Raw genomic sequence first — 17,803 nt, forward strand, 5'->3', positions numbered from 1 at the left:
TGTTCCTCTGTGTCTCTATCACCGTGTCTCTGTGTCTCTATCACCGTGTCTCTGTGTCTTCTACCACCGTGTATCTGTGTCTCTGTGTCTCTACCACCGTGTCTCTGTGTCTCCACCACCGTGTCTCTGTGTCTCTACCACCGTGTCTCTGTGTCTCTACCACCGTGTCTCTGTGTCTCTACCACCGTGTCTCTGTGTCTCTGTGTCTCCACCACCGTGTCTCTGTGTCTCTACCACCGTGTCTCTGTGTCTCTACCACCGTGTCTCTGCGTCTCCACCACCGTGTCTCTGTGTCTCTACCACCGTGTCTCTGTGTCTCTGTGTCTCTACCACCGTGTCTCTGTGTCTCTGTGTCTCCACCACCGTGTCTCTGTGTCTCTACCACCGTGTCTCTGTGTCTCTGCGTCTCCACCACCGTGTCTCTGTGTCTCTATCACCGTGTCTCTGTGTCTCTATCACCGTATCTCTGTGTCTCTGTGTCTCTACCACCGTGTCTCTGTGTCTCTACCACCGTGTCTCTGTGTCTCTGTGTCTCTGCCACCGTGTCTCTGTGTCTCTATCACCGTGTCTCTGTGTCTCTGTGTCTCTATCACCGTGTCTCTGTGTCTCTGTGTCTCTACCACCGTGTCTCTGTGTCTCCACCACCGTGTCTCTGTGTCTCTACCACCGTGTCTCTGTGTCTCTACCACCGTGTCTCTGTGTCTCTGTGTCTCCACCACCGTGTCTCTGTGTCTCCACCACCGTGTCTCTGTGTCTCCGCCACCGTGTCTCTGTGTCTCTACCACCGTGTCTCTGTGTCTCTGTGTCTCCACCACCGTGTCTCTGTGTCTCTGTGTCTCCACCACCGTGTCTCTGTGTCTCTACCACCGTGTCCCTAGCGCCGTGTCTCCGTGTCTCCGTCTCACCGGCGGTGTAGCAGGAGTTGTTGGGCTCCTTCTCCGGCATGTTCTGCATGCAGCGGAACAGCGCCACCTTGCTGTGGGCCCCTCGCCTCACGATGTGACCCATCACAAACGTGGGGTCACTGAACAGCACCTGCTCACCAACACCACCAACAACACCAACACCACCGCAGGGTCAACACCAACACCACCACCACCGCAGGGTCAACACCAACACCACCACCACCACCGCAGGGTCAACACCACCACCACCACTGCAGGGTCAACACCACCACCACCACTGCAGGGTCAACACCACCACCACCGCAGGGTCAACACCATCACTACCGCCACCACCACCGCAAGGTCAACACCATCACTACCGCCACCACCACCACCGCAGGGTCAACACGACCACCATCACTACCGCCACCACCACCGCAGGGTCAACACCACCACCACCACCACCGCAGGGTCAACACCATCACTACCGCCACCACCGCAGGGTCAACACCATCACTACCGCCACCACCACCACCACCACCGCAGGGTCAACACCACCACCACTGCAGGGTCAACACCACCACTATCACCACCACCAACAACACCACCACCACCGCCACCACCACCAACACCACCACCACCGCAGGGTCAACACCACCACCACCGCCACCGCCACCACCACCACCACCACCACCGCCACCACCACCACCACCGCCACCACCACCACCACTATCACCACCGCCACCACCACCGCCACCACCACCACCGCCACCACCACCACCACCACCGCCACCACCACCGCCACCACCACCACCGCCACCACCACCGCCACCACCACCACCGCCACCACCACCGCCACCACCACCACCGCCACCACCACCGCCACCACCACCACCACCACCACCGCCACCACCACCACCACCACTATGGGGGTCACAGGGTACAGGGTCACAACCTCAACTAGAGCCTGGGCCAAGTCCAGCTTAGTGCAGGGGGTAGGGGACGGGCTAGGGGGTAGGGGACGGGCTAGGGGGTAGGGGACGGGCTAGGGGGTAGGGGACGGGCTAGGGGAGGGGGTAGGGGTAGGGGAGGGGGTAGGGGGTGGTGGGGAGAGGCTAGGGGAGGAGTAGGGGGGGGGTTAGGGGAGGGGTTAAGGGAAGGGGGTAGGGTAGGGGGTAGGGGAGGGGGGTAGGGGAGGGGAAGGGGGTAGGGGAGGGGCTAGGGGAGGGGCTAGGCTAGGGTAGGGGAAGGGGGTAGGAGGAGGGGGTAGGGGAGGGGGTAGGGTAGGGGGTAGAGGAGGGGGTAGGGGGAGGGGGTAGGGTAGGGGGTAGGGGTAGGGGGTAGCGTAGGGGGTAGGGGAAGGGGTAGGGGAAGGGGGTAGGAGGAGGGGGTAGGAGGAGGGGTAGGGGAGGGGGTAGGAGGAGGGGGAGGGGGTAGGGTAGGGGCTAGGGTAGGGGGAGGGGGTAGGGGAGGGGGGTAGGAGGAGGGGGTAGGGGAGGGGGTAGGAGGAGGGGGAGGGGGTAGGGTAGGGGCTAGGGTAGGGGGAGGGGGTAGGGGAGGGGCTAGGGTAGGGGAAGGGGGTAGGGAGGGGCTAGGAGAGGGGCTAGGGTAGGGGAGGGGGTAGGGGAGGGGCTAGGAGAGGGGCTAGGGTAGGGGAGGGGGTAGGGGAGGGGCTAGGGTAGGGGAAGGGGTTAGGGGAGGGGCTAGGAGAGGGGCTAGGGTAGGGGAAGGGGGTAGGGGAGGAGCTAGGGTAGGGGAGGGGGTAGGGGGAGGGGCTAGGGGAGGGGCTAGGGGAGGGGAGGGGCTAGGGGAGGGGCTAGGGGAGGGGAGGGGCTAGACGAGGGGCTAGGGTAGGGGAGGGGCTAGACGAGGGGCTAGGGTAGGGGAGGGGCTAGGGAAGGGGCTAGGGTAGGGGAGGGGCTAGGGTAGGGGCTAGGCGAGGGGCTAGGGTAGGGGAGGGGCTAGGGGAGGGGCTAGCGTAGGGAAAGGGGCTAGGGGAGGGGCTAGGGTAGGGGGCAGGGGAGGGGCTAGGGGAGGGGCTAGGATAGGGGCTAGGGGAGGGGATAGGAGAGGGGCTAGGGGAGGGGCTAGGGTAGGGGAGGGGCTAGGGAAGGCGCTAGCGTAGGGGAAGGGGCTAGGGGAGGGGCTAGGGTATGGGAAGGGGGTAGGGGCGGGGCTAGGGGAGGGGCTAGGGGAAGGGCTAGGGGAGGGCTAGGGTAGGGGAGGGGCTAAGGTAGGGGAAGGGGTAGGGGAGGGGCTAGGGGAGGGGCTAGGGTAGGGGAGGGGAAGGGGAGGGGCTAGGAGAGGGGCTAGGGTAGGGGAAGGGGGTAGGGGAGGGGCTAGGGTAGGGGAGGGGCTAGGGCAGGGGGGTAGGGGAGGGGCTAGGAGAGGGGCTAGGGTAGGGGGTAGGGGAGGGAGTAAGAGGAGGGGGTAGGGTAGGGGGTAGGGGAGGGGGTAGGGGGAGGGGGTAGAGGGAGGGGGTAGGGTAGGGGGTAAAGGAAGGGGTAGGGGTAGGGTAGGGGGTAGGGGTAGGGGAAGGGGGTAGGAGGAGGGGGTAGGAGGAGGGGGTAGGGGAGGGGGTAGGGGGAGGGGGTAGGGTAGGGGGTAGGGGGAAGGGGGAGGGGGTAGGGTAGGGGGTAGGGGAAGGGGGTAGGAGGAGGGGGTAGGGAGGAGAGGGTAGGGGAGGGGGGAGGGGAGGGGGTAGGGTAGGGGCTAGGGTAGGGGGAGGGGGTAGGGGAGGGACTAGGGTAGGGGAAGGGGGTAGGGGCTAGGGTAGGGGGAGGGGGTAGGGGAGGGGCTAGGGTAGGGGAAGGGGGTAGGGGAGGGGCTAGGAGAGGGGCTAGGGTAGAGGAGGGGCTAGGGTAGGGGAGGGGGTAGGGGAAGGGGGTAGGGGACGGGCTAGGAGAGGGGCTAGGGTAGGGGAAGGGGGTAGGGGAGGGGCTAGGGTAGGGGAGGAAGTAGGGGAGGGGCTAGGGAGGGGCTAGGGTAGGGGAGGGCTAGGGGAGGGGCTAGGGGAGGGGCTGGGTGAGGGGCTAGGGTAGGGGAAGGGGGTAGGGGAGGGGCTAGGGTAGGGGAGGGGCTAGGCAGGGGGTAGGGGAGGGGCTAGGAGAGGGGCTAGGGTAGGGGGTAGGGGAGGGGGTAAGAGGAGGGGGTAGGGGAGGGGGTAGGGGGAGGGGGTAGAGGGAGGGGGTAGGGTAGGGGGTAAAGGAAGGGGTAGGGGTAGGGTAGGGGGTAGGGGTAGGGGAAGGGGGTAGGAGGAGGGGGTAGGAGGAGGGGGTAGGGGAGGGGGTAGGGGGAGGGGATAGGGTAGGGGGTAGGGGAAGGGGGAGGGGGTAGGGTAGGGGGTAGGGGAAGGGGAAGGGGGTAGGAGGAGGGGGTAGGAGGAGAGGGTAGGGGAGGGGGGAGGGGGTAGGGTAGGGCTAGGGTAGGGGGAGGGGTAGGGGAGGGACTAGGGTAGGGGAAGGGGGTAGGGGCTAGGGTAGGGGGAGGGGGTAGGGGAGGGGCTAGGGTAGGGGAAGGGGGTAGGGGAGGGGCTAGGAGGAGGGGCTAGGGTAGAGGAGGGGCTAGGGTAGGGGAGGGGGTAGGGGAAGGGGGTAGGGGACGGGCTAGGAGAGGGGCTAGGGTAGGGGAAGGGGTAGGGGAGGGGCTAGGGTAGGGGAGGAAGTAGGGGAGGGGCTAGGGTAGGGGAGGGGCTAGGGGAGGGGCTAGGGGGAGGGGCTAGGGGAGGGGCTGGGTGAGGGGCTAGGGTAGGGGAGGGGCTAGGGGAGGGGCTATGGGAGGGGCTAGGGGAGGGGCTATGGGAGGGGAGGGGCTATGGGAGGGGAGGGGCTAGGGAAGGCGCTAGCATAGGGGAAGGGGCTAGGGGAGGGGCTAGGGGAGGGGCTAGGGGAGGGACTAGGGGAGGGGCTAGGGGAGGGACTAGGGGAGGGGCTAGCGGAGGGGCTAGGGTAGGGGAGGGGCTAGGGGAGGGGCTAGGGGAGGGGCTATGGGAGGGTAGGGGCTAGGGAAGGCGCTAGCGTAGGGGAAGGGGCTAGGGGAGGGGCTAGGGGAAGGGGCTAGGAGATGGGCTAGGGGAGGAGAAGGGGGTAGGGGAGGGGCTAGGGTAGGGGAGGGCTAGGGAAGGCGGTAGGGGAGGGGCTAGGGGAAGGGCTAGGAGAGGGGTAGGGGAGGGGCTAAGGGGGTAGGAGAGGGGCTAAGGGGGTAGGGGAGGGGCTAGGGTAGGGGAAGGGCTAGGGGAGGGGGTAGGGGAAGGGCTAGGAGAGTGGCTGGGGTAGGGGAAGGGGCTAGGGGAGGGGGTAGGGTAGGGGAAGGGGGTAGGGGAGGGGCTAGGGGAGGGGCTAGGGGAGGGGCTAGGGGAGGGGCTAGCGGAGGGGGTAGGGGAGGGGAGGGGCTAGAGGGAGGGGCTAGGGGAGGGACTAAGGTAGGGGAAGGGGCTAGGGTAGGGGGTAGGGGAGGGGCTAAGGGGGTAGGGGAGGGGCTAGGGGAGGGGCTAGGGTAGGGGAGGGGCTAGGAGAGGGGCTAGGGTAGGGGAAGGGGTAGGGAAGGGCTAGGGTAGGGGAGGGGCTAGGGAAGGGGAGGGGCTAGGGGAGGGGCTAGGAGAGGGGCTAGGGTAGGGGGTAGGGGAGGGGCTAAGGGGGTAGGGGAGGGGCTAGGGTAAGGGAGGGGCTAGGGAATGGGGTAGGGGAGGGGCTAGGAGAGGGGCTAGGGTAGGGGGTAGGGGAGGGGCTAAGGGGGTAGGGGAAGGGCTAGGGTAGGGGAGGGGCTAGGGAAGGGGCTAGGGGAGGGGCTAGGGGAGGGGCTAGGAGAGGGGCTAGTGTAGGGGGTAGGGGAGGGGCTAAGGAGGTAGGGGAGGGGCTAGGGTAGGGGGAGGGGCTAGGGAAGGGGCTAGGGGAGGGGCTAGGGGAGGGGCTAGGAGAGGGGCTAGTGTAGGGGGTAGGGGAGGGGCTAAGGAGGTAGGGGAGGGGCCTAGGGTAGGGGCTAGGGGAGGGGCTAGGAGAGGGGCTAGGGTAGGGGGTAGGGGAGGGGCTAAGGGGGTAGGGGAGGGGCTAGGGTAGGGGAGGGGCTAGGGAAAGGGGTAGGGGAGGGGCTAGGGGAGGGGCTAGGGGAGGGGCTAGGAGAGGGGCTAGGGTAAGGGGTAGGGGAGGGGCTAAGAGGGTAGGGGAGGGGCTAGGGGACGGGCTAGGGAGGTAGTTTCGGTGCGAGGCCGGGCGGATAATTGAATGACGGTGGTGTAGGTTGCCCGTGGAGGTTGCACGTGGATTGCGTGGTGGTTGCGTGTGAGTTGCGTGTGAGTTGCGTGTGAGTTCCATGTGAGTTGCGTGTGAGTTCCATGTGAGTTGCGTGTGAGTTGCGTGTGAGTTGCGTGTGGGTTGCGTGTGGGTTGCGTGTGAGTTGCGTGTGGGTTGCGTGTGAGTTCCATGTGGGTTGCGTGTGAGTTGCGTGTGGGTTGCGTGTGAGTTCCGTGTGTGAGTGCGTGTGGGTTGCGTGTGGGTTGCGTGTGGGTTGCGTGTGGGTTGCGTTTGAGTTTCATGTGAGTTGCGTGTGGGTTGCGTGTGGGTTGCGTGTGAGTTGCGTGTGAGTTGCGTATGAGTTGCGTGTGGGTTGCGTGTGAGTTCCTGTGAGTTGCGTGTGGGTTGCGTGTGGGTTGCGTGTGGGTTGCGTGTGGGTTGCGTGTGGGTTGCGTGTGGGTTGCGTGTGAGTTGCGTGTGGGTTGCGTGTGAGTTGCGTGTGGGTTGCGTGTGAGTTGCGTGTGGGTTGCGTGTGAGTTGCGTGTGAGTTGCGTGTGAGTTGCGTGTGGGTTGCACCTGGCTGTAGATAAAGTATGATCCACGTTCGTGCACGTGGATCGCGTTCTCCCGCAGGCTCAGAGCGTCACCCTTCTTGAGGCCCAGCTGCCACTGAATGCGAGTCTCGTCGTCTGGAGCGGAGACACACGGGGACACACGGGGACATGGAGACACACAGGGAGACACGGGGGAGACACGGGGAGACACGGGGAGACACGGAGACACACGGAGACACAGAGACACACGGAATTGGAGACACACGGGGACATCGAGACACACGGGGACATGGAGACACACGGAGACACACGGGGACACACGGGGACACACGGAGACACACGGGGGGACACGGGGAGACGTGAAAGTTGACGATGTTGACGATGATGATGTTGATGCTGTTGATAATGATGATGTTTCGATTTAAAGCTTTCGTGACTGCAATGATTCATCTTCTTTGGTTCTTTCGGTAAAGTCACGTAGAATGAGAATAAAATAATAAATTGATAAAATAAAATAACACAATAATATTCTCACGACGTTTCGGCCACAACACAAGCGGCCTTCATCAGGTGAAGGGACGAGACTGTCTGGTAGGACAGCGCTGGAGTGAAAGAGCCACGCTCAGATTACGACCAAAATAAAAAGAGATCCCACCAACAGCCTGGTCACCAAAACGAACAAAATCATCTCTGATTCAACAGCATTAATTGATGAGATCAAACAGTTATCGTTGAAACCCTCTGCTGCCAGACCACCAAGATTATATGGCCTTCCAAAGATACACAAAGAAGATACACCCCTTCGTCCCATCGTCTCTACTATCAACTCCCCCACCTACAAACTGGCACGTTTTCTTGCTGATATACTGCGACCTTTCACTGGAAAAAACACCTCTGCGGTACTAAATTCTACTCACCTGGTATCGACAATCAAAGGCATTTCCCTATTTTTAGACGACCTGCTTGTCAGTTTTGATGTGGTGTCCTTGTTCACCAAAGTCCCGGTACCTGACACCATCGCTATCATTGAAGACTTGGTTCATCAAGGACTGCATACTGATGTACCCCCCCTGGTGAGACATTGCTTAACCAACACATACTTCACCTGGAATGGAACTTTCTACAAACAAACTGAGGGCACCCCAATGGGCTCCCCCCTATCTCCGGTTGTAGCCAACGTATTCATGGAAAAATTTGAAACTGACGCCATCCAGACTGCCACTCTACGCCCGACCTTATGGAAGAGGTACGTGGATGACACTTTTGTCATCTGGCCACATGGCCAGCCTGCTCTAGACCAATTCCGCGACCCCATCAATTCCATACACCCAGCCATCAGATTTACCATGGAGGTCGAAAAAGATGGCAAACTACCCTTTTTGGATGTCTTAATTAAAAGGAGACATGATGGTTCAATGAGCCACTCTGTCTACAGGAAAGCTACCCATACAGATGCTTACTTGAAACCGGATTCCCACCACCATCCATCCCAGAAGAACTCCCTCATCAAGACTCTATACCATAGAGCCCAATGCATTTCCGACCAGGAACACATTACCAGTGAACTCAAGCACGTACACCAGGCTCTCAGGGCTAATGGTTACTCCGACTAACACAATCCGCAAAGCCATCACTCCAGTCATGAAGAAGGATCCGCTTGTGGAGCCACTCAAAACCATCACCTTACCCTACATTGCAGGGGTCACTAAAAAGATCTCCAAAATCCTGAATAAACACAATATCCAGGTCCGATTTAACACAGTACATAAAATCCGTGATTTTAGTTCCATCTGTAAAAGATGCTGTTCCAGACATACAGTACCCGGGTGTTTACAAACTAAAGTGCCTCTGTGGTAGTAGCTACATTGGAAAACCAAATGACATATCTCGGACCGCATCCGCGAACATAAAGCAGACTTGAAACACGATAGGACGAACTCCTCTGCCGTGGCAGATCACTGTTATAATTCAGTGGGCTCACATGACATTAACTTCTCCAAGACGGAGGTTCTTTGCAAACCAACCGGCTACCATGAGAGATTCGTTCATGAGGCCATTCACATATACAAGCACAGAGACAATTTCAACCGAGAAGATGGATTCTGGCTTAGTAACCATTGGAAAGATGTTTTAAACCATTTCGGTTCTTAATTAATTGTATTTTACGATGACCTTCAGACCGCAGCTCTTTCGCCAGCATTGACTCTTAATACCTCTCACACCACGGTTAATGGTATGGTTTACAACATGGAGTATAACAGCACCTCGCGGCTGTCTCTCTCCCCCTCCTCTGTTCCGACCATGGATGAACTCGTCCGTCTGAACGGGGCCCGTAGCTATCCGTGATGCTAAAGTTGAGGCTTAAAGGTCATGATCTGAACGTGGCTCTTTCACTCCAGCGCTGTCCTACCAGACAGTCTCGTCCCTTCACCTGATGAAGGCCGCTTGTGTTGTGGCCGAAACGTCATGAGAATATTATTGTGTTATTTTATCAATTTATTATTTGATTCTCATTCTACGTGACTTTACCGAAAGAACCAAAGAAGAAAAATGATGATGTTGTTAATGATGATGATGTTGACTATGTTGACGATGTTGACTATGTTGATGTTGTTGACCATGTTGATGATGTTCATGATGATGATGTTGACGATGTTGACGATGATAATGATGTTGACGATGATGACGATGATGTTCTTGACGATGTTGACGTTGACGATGTTGATGATGTTCATGATGTTGTTGATGATGTTGATGATGATGATGTTGATGATGATGTTGACGATGTTGACGATGTTGTTGACGATGTTGATGATGATGTTGACGATGTTGACGATGATGATGATGATGATGTTGATGATGATGTTGACGATGTTGACGATAATGTTGTTGACGATGTTGATGTTGACGATGTTGATGATGTTGACGTTGTTGATGATGATGTTGACGATGTTGTTGACGATGTTGACGATGTTGATGACGATGTTGTTGACGATGTTGATGTTGTTGACCATGTTGACGATGACGACGATGTTGACGATGTTGTTGTTGACGATGTTGACGATGTTGTTGTTGACGATGTTGACGATGTTGATGTTGTTGACCATGTTTATGATGTTCATGATGATGATGTTGATGATGTTCATGATGATGATGTTGATGATAATGTTGACGATGTTGACGATGTTGATGATGTTGACGATGTTGACGTTGACGATGTTGATGATGTTGACGATGATGATGATGTTGATGATGATGTTGACGATGTTGTTGACGATGATGATGTTGTTGATGATGTTGTTGTTGACCATGTTGACGATGATGATGTTGTTGATGATGTTGTTGACGATATTGATGATGTTGACCATGTTTATGATGTTCATGATGATGATGTTAATGTTCGTGATGATGATGTTGATGATGTTGATGATGATGATGATGTTGATGATGTTGACGATGTTGATGATGTTGTTGTTGTTGACGATGTTGATGATGATGTTGTTGACGATGTTGATGATGATGTTGACGATGATGATGTTGATGATGATGATGTTGACGATGATGATGATGTTGACGATGATGATGATGTTGATGATGTTGATGATGATGATGTTGATGATGTTGATGATGTTTATGATGATGATGTGGTTGACGATGTTGATGATGTTGTTAATGATGATGATGATGATCTTGTTGACGTTGTTGATGATGATGTTGTTGATGTTGATGTTGTTGTTGATGTTGTTGACGATGTTGTTGACGTTGTGGATGATGTTTATGATGTTGTTGATGATGTTTATGATGATGACGATGTCGTTGATGATGTTTATGATGTTGTTGATGATGATGATGTTGTTGATGATGTTTATGATGTTGATGATGATGATGATGTTGTTGATGATGTTTATGATGTTGATGATGATGTTGTTGATGTTGTTGATGTTGTTGATGTTGTGATGATGATGATGTTGACGTTGTTCATGTTGACGATGTTGTTGATGTTGCTGATGTTGTTGATGATGATGATGATGTTGTTGATGTTGTTGTTGATGTTGTTGACGATGTTGATGATGTTGTTGACGATGTTGATGATGTTGTTGACGATGTTGTTGATGACGTTTATGATGTTGTTGATGATGTTGTTGATGTTGTTGTTGATGTTGATGATGTTTATGTTGTTGATGTTGTTGATGATGATGATGTTGTTGATGCTGTTGTTGATGTTGTTGACGATGTTGTTGATGATGTTGTTGACGATGTTGTTGATGATGTTGATGTTGTTGATGATGGTGATGTTGTTGATGTTGTTGTTGATGATGATGTTTATGATGTTGATGTTGTTGATGATGTTTATGATGTTGATGATGTTAATGTTGTTGTTGATGTTGTTGATGATGTTTATGATGTTGATGATGTTGATGTTGTTGTTGATGTTGTTTATGATGTTTATGATGTTTATGATGTGTGCTCACCTTTGCTGTCGAGAACTGGCCCGGGTTTGAGGTGAATGTAGCTCTGTGTCTCTGTGGACAGACACACAGAGTCAGCGCTGTGTCTCTGTGTCTACACCGTGTCTCTGTGTCTCTGTGTCTCTGTGTCTACACCGTGTCTCTGTGTCTCTACCGTGTCTCTGTGTCTCTGTGTCTACACCGTGTCTCTGTGTCTACACGTGTCTCTGTGTCTCTGTGTCTACACCGTGTCTCTGTGTCTCTGTGTCTACACCGTGTCTCTGTGTCTACACCGTGTCTCTGTGTCTACACCGTGTCTCTGTGTCTCTGTGTCTACACCGTATCTCTGTGTCTCTGTGTCTACACCGTGTCTCTGTGTCTCTGTGTCTACACTGTGTCTCTGTGTCTACACCGTGTCTCTGTGTCTACACCGTGTCTCTGTGTCTTTACCGTGTCTCTGTGTCTCTGTGTCTACACCGTGTCTCTGTGTCTCTGTGTCTCTGTGTCTACACCGTGTCTCTGTGTCTCTGTGTCTACACCGTGTCTCTGTGTCTCTGTGTCTCTGTGTCTACACCGTGTCTCTGTGTCTCTACCGTGTCTCTGTGTCTCTGTGTCTACGCCGTGTCTCTGTGTCTCTGTGTTTCTGTGTCTACACCGTGTCTCTGTGTCCATGCCGTGTCTCTGTGTCTCTGTGTCTCTGTGTCTACACCGTGTCTCTGTGTCTCTGTGTCTACACCGTGTCTCTGTGTCTCTGTGTCTCTGTGTCTCTGTGTCTACACCGTGTCTCTGTGTCTCTGTGTCTCTGTGTCTACACCGTGTCTCTGTGTCCATGCCGTGTCTCTGTGTCTCTGTGTCTCTGTGTCTACACCGTGTCTCTGTGTCTCTGTGTCTACACCGTGTCTCTGTGTCTCTGTGTCTACACCGTGTCTCTGTGTCTCTGTGTCTCTGTGTCTACACCGTGTCTCTGTGTCTCTGTGTCTCTGTGTCTCTGTGTCTCTACCGTTTCTCTGTGTCTCTGTGTCCATGCCGTGTCTCTGTGTCTACACCGTGTCTCTGTGTCTACACAGTGTCTCTGTGTCTCTGTGTATCTGTGTCTACACCGTGTCTCTGTGTCTCTGTGTATCTGTGTCTACACCCTGTCTCTGTGTCTCTGTGTCTCTGTGTCTACACCGTGTCTCTGTGTCTCTACCGTGTCTCTGTGTCTCTGTGTCTACACCGTGTCTCTGTGTCCATGCCGTGTCTCTGTGTCTGTACCGTGTCTCTGTGTCTACACCGTGTCTCTGTGTCCATGCCGTGTCTCTGTGTCTACACCGTGTCTCTGTGTCTACACCGTGTCTCTGTGTTTCTGTGTGTCTGTGTCTCTACCGTGTCTCTGTGTCTACACCGTGTCTCTGTGTCTACGCCGTGTCTCTGTGTCTACGCCGTGTCTCCGTGTCTCTACCGTGTCTCTGTGTCTACACCGTGTCTCTGTGTCTCTGTGTCTACACCGTGTCTCTGTGTCTACACCGTGTCTCTGTGTCTACACCGTGTCTCTGTGTCTACGCCGTGTCTCTATATATAGTATTATATATAGTATATATACTATATATAGTACTATATATATAGTACTATGTATATAGTACTATATATATAGTACTATATATATAATACTATATATAGTACTATATATATGGTACTATATATAGGACTATATATGGTACTATATATGGTACTATATATAGGACTATATATGACTATGTATAGTACCGTATGTAAACTCACTCTTCTTAGATCGCTTCCCTTCCCCTGCCGGGCTCCGACGCGATCGGACTGGGACCATTAGGGCCGGCAGCACAGGGCCATGAGCAGCCTGCCATCAACATCATCAGCATCAACAACATCATCATCATCAACATCATCACCATCAACAACATCATCATCATCAACATCATCATCAACATCATCATCATCACCATTATCATCATCACCATTAGGGCCGGCAGCACAGGGCCAGCAGCAGCCTGCCATCAACATCATCATCACCATCATCAACATCATCACCATCATCAACATCATCACCATCATCAACATCATCACCATCATCATCACCATTAGGGCCGGCAGCACAGGGCCACGAGCAGCCTGCCACAACAACATCATCATCATCAGCAGCATCATCATCAACATCATCATCATCAACATCATCATCACCATTAGGGACGGCAGCACAGGGCCAGCAGCAGCCTGCCACAACAACAACATCATCAACACCATCAACAACACCATCATCAACATCATCATCATCACCATCATCAGCAACATCAACATCATCAACATCAACATCACCAACAACATTAACATCAATATTATCAGCAACATCATCATCATCACCATCGAGACGGCAGCACAGGGCCAGCAGCAGCCTGCCATCAACATCATCATCAGCATCATCATCAACATCATCACCATCGAGACGGCAACACAGGGCCAGCAGCAGCCTGCCACAACATCATCATCAACATCACCAACATCATCATCATCAGCAACATCATCATCAACATCAACACCATCATCAACATCAGCAACATCATCATCATCAGCAACATCATCATCATCGTCATCAGCAACATCATCATCATCATCAACATCACCATCATCATCAACAACATCATCAACATCATCAACAACATCATCAACATCACCATCAGCAACATCAGCAACATCATCATCATCATCATCATCCTCATCAACATCAACACCATCAACATCATCATCATCATCAACACCATCATCAACATCACCATTATCATCAACATCATCAACACCATCATCATCAACATCATCATCAACATCAGCACCATCATCATCATCAACATCACCATCAACACCATCATCAACATCAGCACCAACAACATCATCATCATCACCATCAGCAACATCATCATCATCAACATCATCATTAACATCATCATCAACATCATCATCAACATCATCATCAACATCAACACCATCAACATCATCATCATCAACATCATCATCAACATCATCATCATCAACATCATCAACATCATCATCATCAACATCAACACCATCAACATCACCATCAACATCATCATCAACATCATCATCATCAACATCATCATCAACATCAACATCACCATCAGCAACATCACCATCATCAACACCATCAACATCATTATCATCAGCATCATCATCAACATCACCATGAGCAACATCACCATCATCAACACCATCATCATCAACAGCACCACCATCAACATCATCATCATCAACATCATCAACATCACCATCATCAACATCACCATGAACATCATCATCAACATCATCATCAACATCATCAACATCATCATCAACATCATCAACATCACCATCAACATCACCATCAACACCATCAACATCACCATCAACACCATCAACATCACCATCAACATCACCATCATGGGGACATCACCACCATCAACATCACCATCAACACCATCAACATCACCATCAACATCATCATCAACATCACCATCAACATCACCATCAACATCATCATCAACATCACCATCAACACCATCAACATCATCATCAACATCATCATCAACATCATCATCAACATCAACATCACCATCATCAACATCAACACCATCAACATAACCATCAACATCATCATCATCAACATCACCATCAGCAACATCACCATCAACATCACCATCAACATCACCATCATCAACATCACCATCAACATCAACAACATCACCATCAACAACATCAACATCACCATCAACATCACCACCATCAACATCAACATCACCATCAACAACACCATCAACATCACCATCAACATCACCATCAACATCACCATTAACATCAACATCACCATCAACATCACCATCAACATCATAATCAACATCACCATCAACATCACCATCAACATCATCATCAACATCATCATCAACATCATCATCAACATCACCATCAACACCATCAACATCAACATCACCACCATCAACATCAACACCATCAACATCACCATCAACATCATCATCAACATCACCACCATCAACATCACCATCAACACCATCAACATCACCATCAACATCACCACCATCAACATCATCATCAACATCACCATCAACATCATCATCAACATTACCACCATCAACATCACCATCAACACCATCAACATCACCATCAACATCACCACCAACATCAACACCATCACCACCATCAACATCAACAACATCACCATCAACAACATCACCATCAACAACATCAACATCACCACCATCAACATCAACAACATCAACACCATCAACATCAACACCATCAACATCACCATCAACACCACCATCACACACACAGCACGGTTGGTTACATACGGTGTGAAAAAAGTTGAACGTGCATACAACGTACAAAGGTAAAGACAAAGGTCCCCCGTGTAGCCTCTAACAGGCTGTAGGGGCAAGTGCTGTTAGCAGCAGCAGCTGTGAAGGCTACCGGCACTGTGGCACACGAGGGGGTGGGTGACCAGCACCACGCCCGGCCGCCTTTGTCTCCCCAGTGACGATGTTCACTACACACCGCTACACCAGGTACTCAATTGAGGCCGAGTCGACCTAGGGGAGGCCCAGGTACCGGTTCAGATAATCGTCACCGGCGGTGTTGGTGGCCGTGAGAGCGGGAATCGAACTCGGGTCGCCGGGTTCGTAGGGCAGCGTAGCGCTAACCGCTGCACCACCGCTCTTCACCACACAAATCAAAGAGCCAAGACCCAACTCACCGTGGCATCGTCCGTGACCCCTTGACCCCCGCCACCGCCCCGGGCACCCTGGGGTGAGCCCCCCAGCCGCTCCCCCAGGCCCCCCACCTGTGCCCTGAGGGCCCCCAACTCGAGACGCAGCGAGCGCAGCTCCCCGGCCAGGATGGCCGCCAGGGTCACGGCCAAGGTCAGGGCCAAGGTCAGGGCCAGGGTCAGCGCCAGGGTCAGGAGGAGCGCCGTGCGGGCGCGGGGTCGGAGTCCCGGGGTCTCCCGCATCGTCACACTCGCCTGCCACCTCCTCGCCCACCCACCCACCTCCTCGCCCACCCACCCACCTCCTCGCCCACCCACCCACCTCCTTGCCCACCCACCTCCTCGCTCACCCACCTCGTCGCCCACCCACCTCCTCGCCCACCCACCCACCTCCTCGCCCACCCACCTCCTCGCCCACCCACCTCCTCGCCCACCCACCTCCTCGCCCACCCACCCACCTCCTCGCCCACCCACCCACCTCGTCGCCCACCCACCTCCTCGCCCACCCACCTCCTCGCCCACCCACGTCTCTCGCTCCTCTTCTCCTCGCCCAGGTGTTCTTGGTGGGAGGGGTTCAAAGGTGATGCCCTAAAAACAACCGCACACACACACACAGACACACACACAGACACACACACAGACACACACACAGACACACACACACAGTCACCACTACACACACACACAGTCACCACTACACACACACACAGTCACCACTACACACACACACAGACACACACACAGACACACACACAGACACACACACACAGTCACCACTACACACACACACAGTCACCACTACACACACACACAGTCACCACTACACACACACACAGACACACACACAGACACACACACAGACACACACACACAGTCACCACTACACACACACACAGTCACCACTACACACACACACAGACACACACACAGACACACACACACAGTCACCACTACACACACACACAGTCACCACTACACACACACACAGACACACACATAACAACAGCCGCCGTTCGCCACTAAGTGGCGGTGACATCACCACGACGCTTGTGCCAGGCTAGGTGCACCTTGAGGCCACTTGAAGTGTCGAACGCCTCCTGGCAGGAGGTCACGGGGCAGACCCAGGTGCCACGGGTCGACTGACTGAGATGACTGGCTGATGCACCACCTGTGCCCCCTACTGTGCCAACCTGCTGTGCTTTAGCCACCCGGCGCTCCGCTCGTTGTTGTGAGCGTCGCTCCTCTGCCCTCTGTTGTTGTTGGAGGGCGACTGCCTCCAACTGCCCAGTAGCCTCAAGGTGCACCTAGCCTGGCACTAACCCAGCAGCGTCCTTCACGAGCCTCCTCCACAGAGGCCGATCTTGACACCACTGGTACCAGTCATCGGCAAGTCCACTCAGCTCCATGTCCTCATGTACCACATCACTCCATCTCTTCTCTAGCCCGTGCCGCGCCCATTTAGCCCCCTCGATCCGGCCCAACAAAAGCTGTTTCGGCATGTGGTGGCTGGGCATGCGGGCTACATGACCCACCAACGCAGCCTTGCCTGCCGGAGGAGCTCACCGATGGGACCTTGCCCAGATCTTTCAAGGATTTGTGAGCTCCTCACACAATCCAGCCTGGTCAAACCCAGGATGGATCGTAGGCAGGCCAGCCTAAATTTTTCTAACCGGCGAAGATGTTCCATTAGGGGGGTCCACGTTTCGCAAGCGTAGAGAAGGGAGGGAATGACCGTGGCCGAGAAGACCTGAAACTTAGTGCGGAGCGACAGACCAGGTAGCTTCCACACAGCGTTATGCAACGGATGAAAAGATATTGCCGCTCGACTGATTTGGAGTGAGACCTCTGCTGTTAAACTGGAGCCAGTCATAAGCACACTGCCCAGGTTTGGGAAACTCTCCACTCTCTCCAC

The 17,803-nt window shown here is 54.0% G+C and overlaps 1 protein-coding gene across 2 annotated transcripts; it reads right to left on the bottom strand.

Moving 5' to 3' along the window:
* Nucleotides 1–65: 65 nt before the first annotated feature.
* On the bottom strand, nucleotides 66–16,161 carry LOC142922703 (uncharacterized). Of its 2 annotated transcripts, none has more exons than XM_076063523.1 (5): nucleotides 15,880–16,161; nucleotides 12,861–12,963; nucleotides 11,139–11,189; nucleotides 6,689–6,801; nucleotides 66–1,035 (listed from the first exon to the last, which is right to left on the bottom strand). In XM_076063523.1, exons 1-5 carry the CDS (start codon nucleotides 16,132–16,134, stop codon nucleotides 661–663), a joined length of 897 nt encoding a protein of 298 aa, XP_075919638.1. In that variant the 5' UTR covers nucleotides 16,135–16,161; the 3' UTR covers nucleotides 66–660. The 2 variants fall into 2 exon arrangements, with proteins under 2 accessions (XP_075919638.1, XP_075919639.1); XM_076063524.1 differs by having other exon boundaries at nucleotides 70–1,035; nucleotides 12,876–12,963.
* Between the last annotated feature and the right edge of the window lie 1,642 nt (nucleotides 16,162–17,803).

The sequence above is a fragment of the Petromyzon marinus genome, unplaced genomic scaffold (assembly GCF_048934315.1).
Source record: "Petromyzon marinus isolate PM22_M1 ecotype Great Lakes invasive population unplaced genomic scaffold, UKy_Petmar_22M1.pri1.0 PM_Scaffold_140, whole genome shotgun sequence".
Taxonomy (NCBI): Eukaryota; Metazoa; Chordata; class Hyperoartia; order Petromyzontiformes; family Petromyzontidae; genus Petromyzon; species Petromyzon marinus.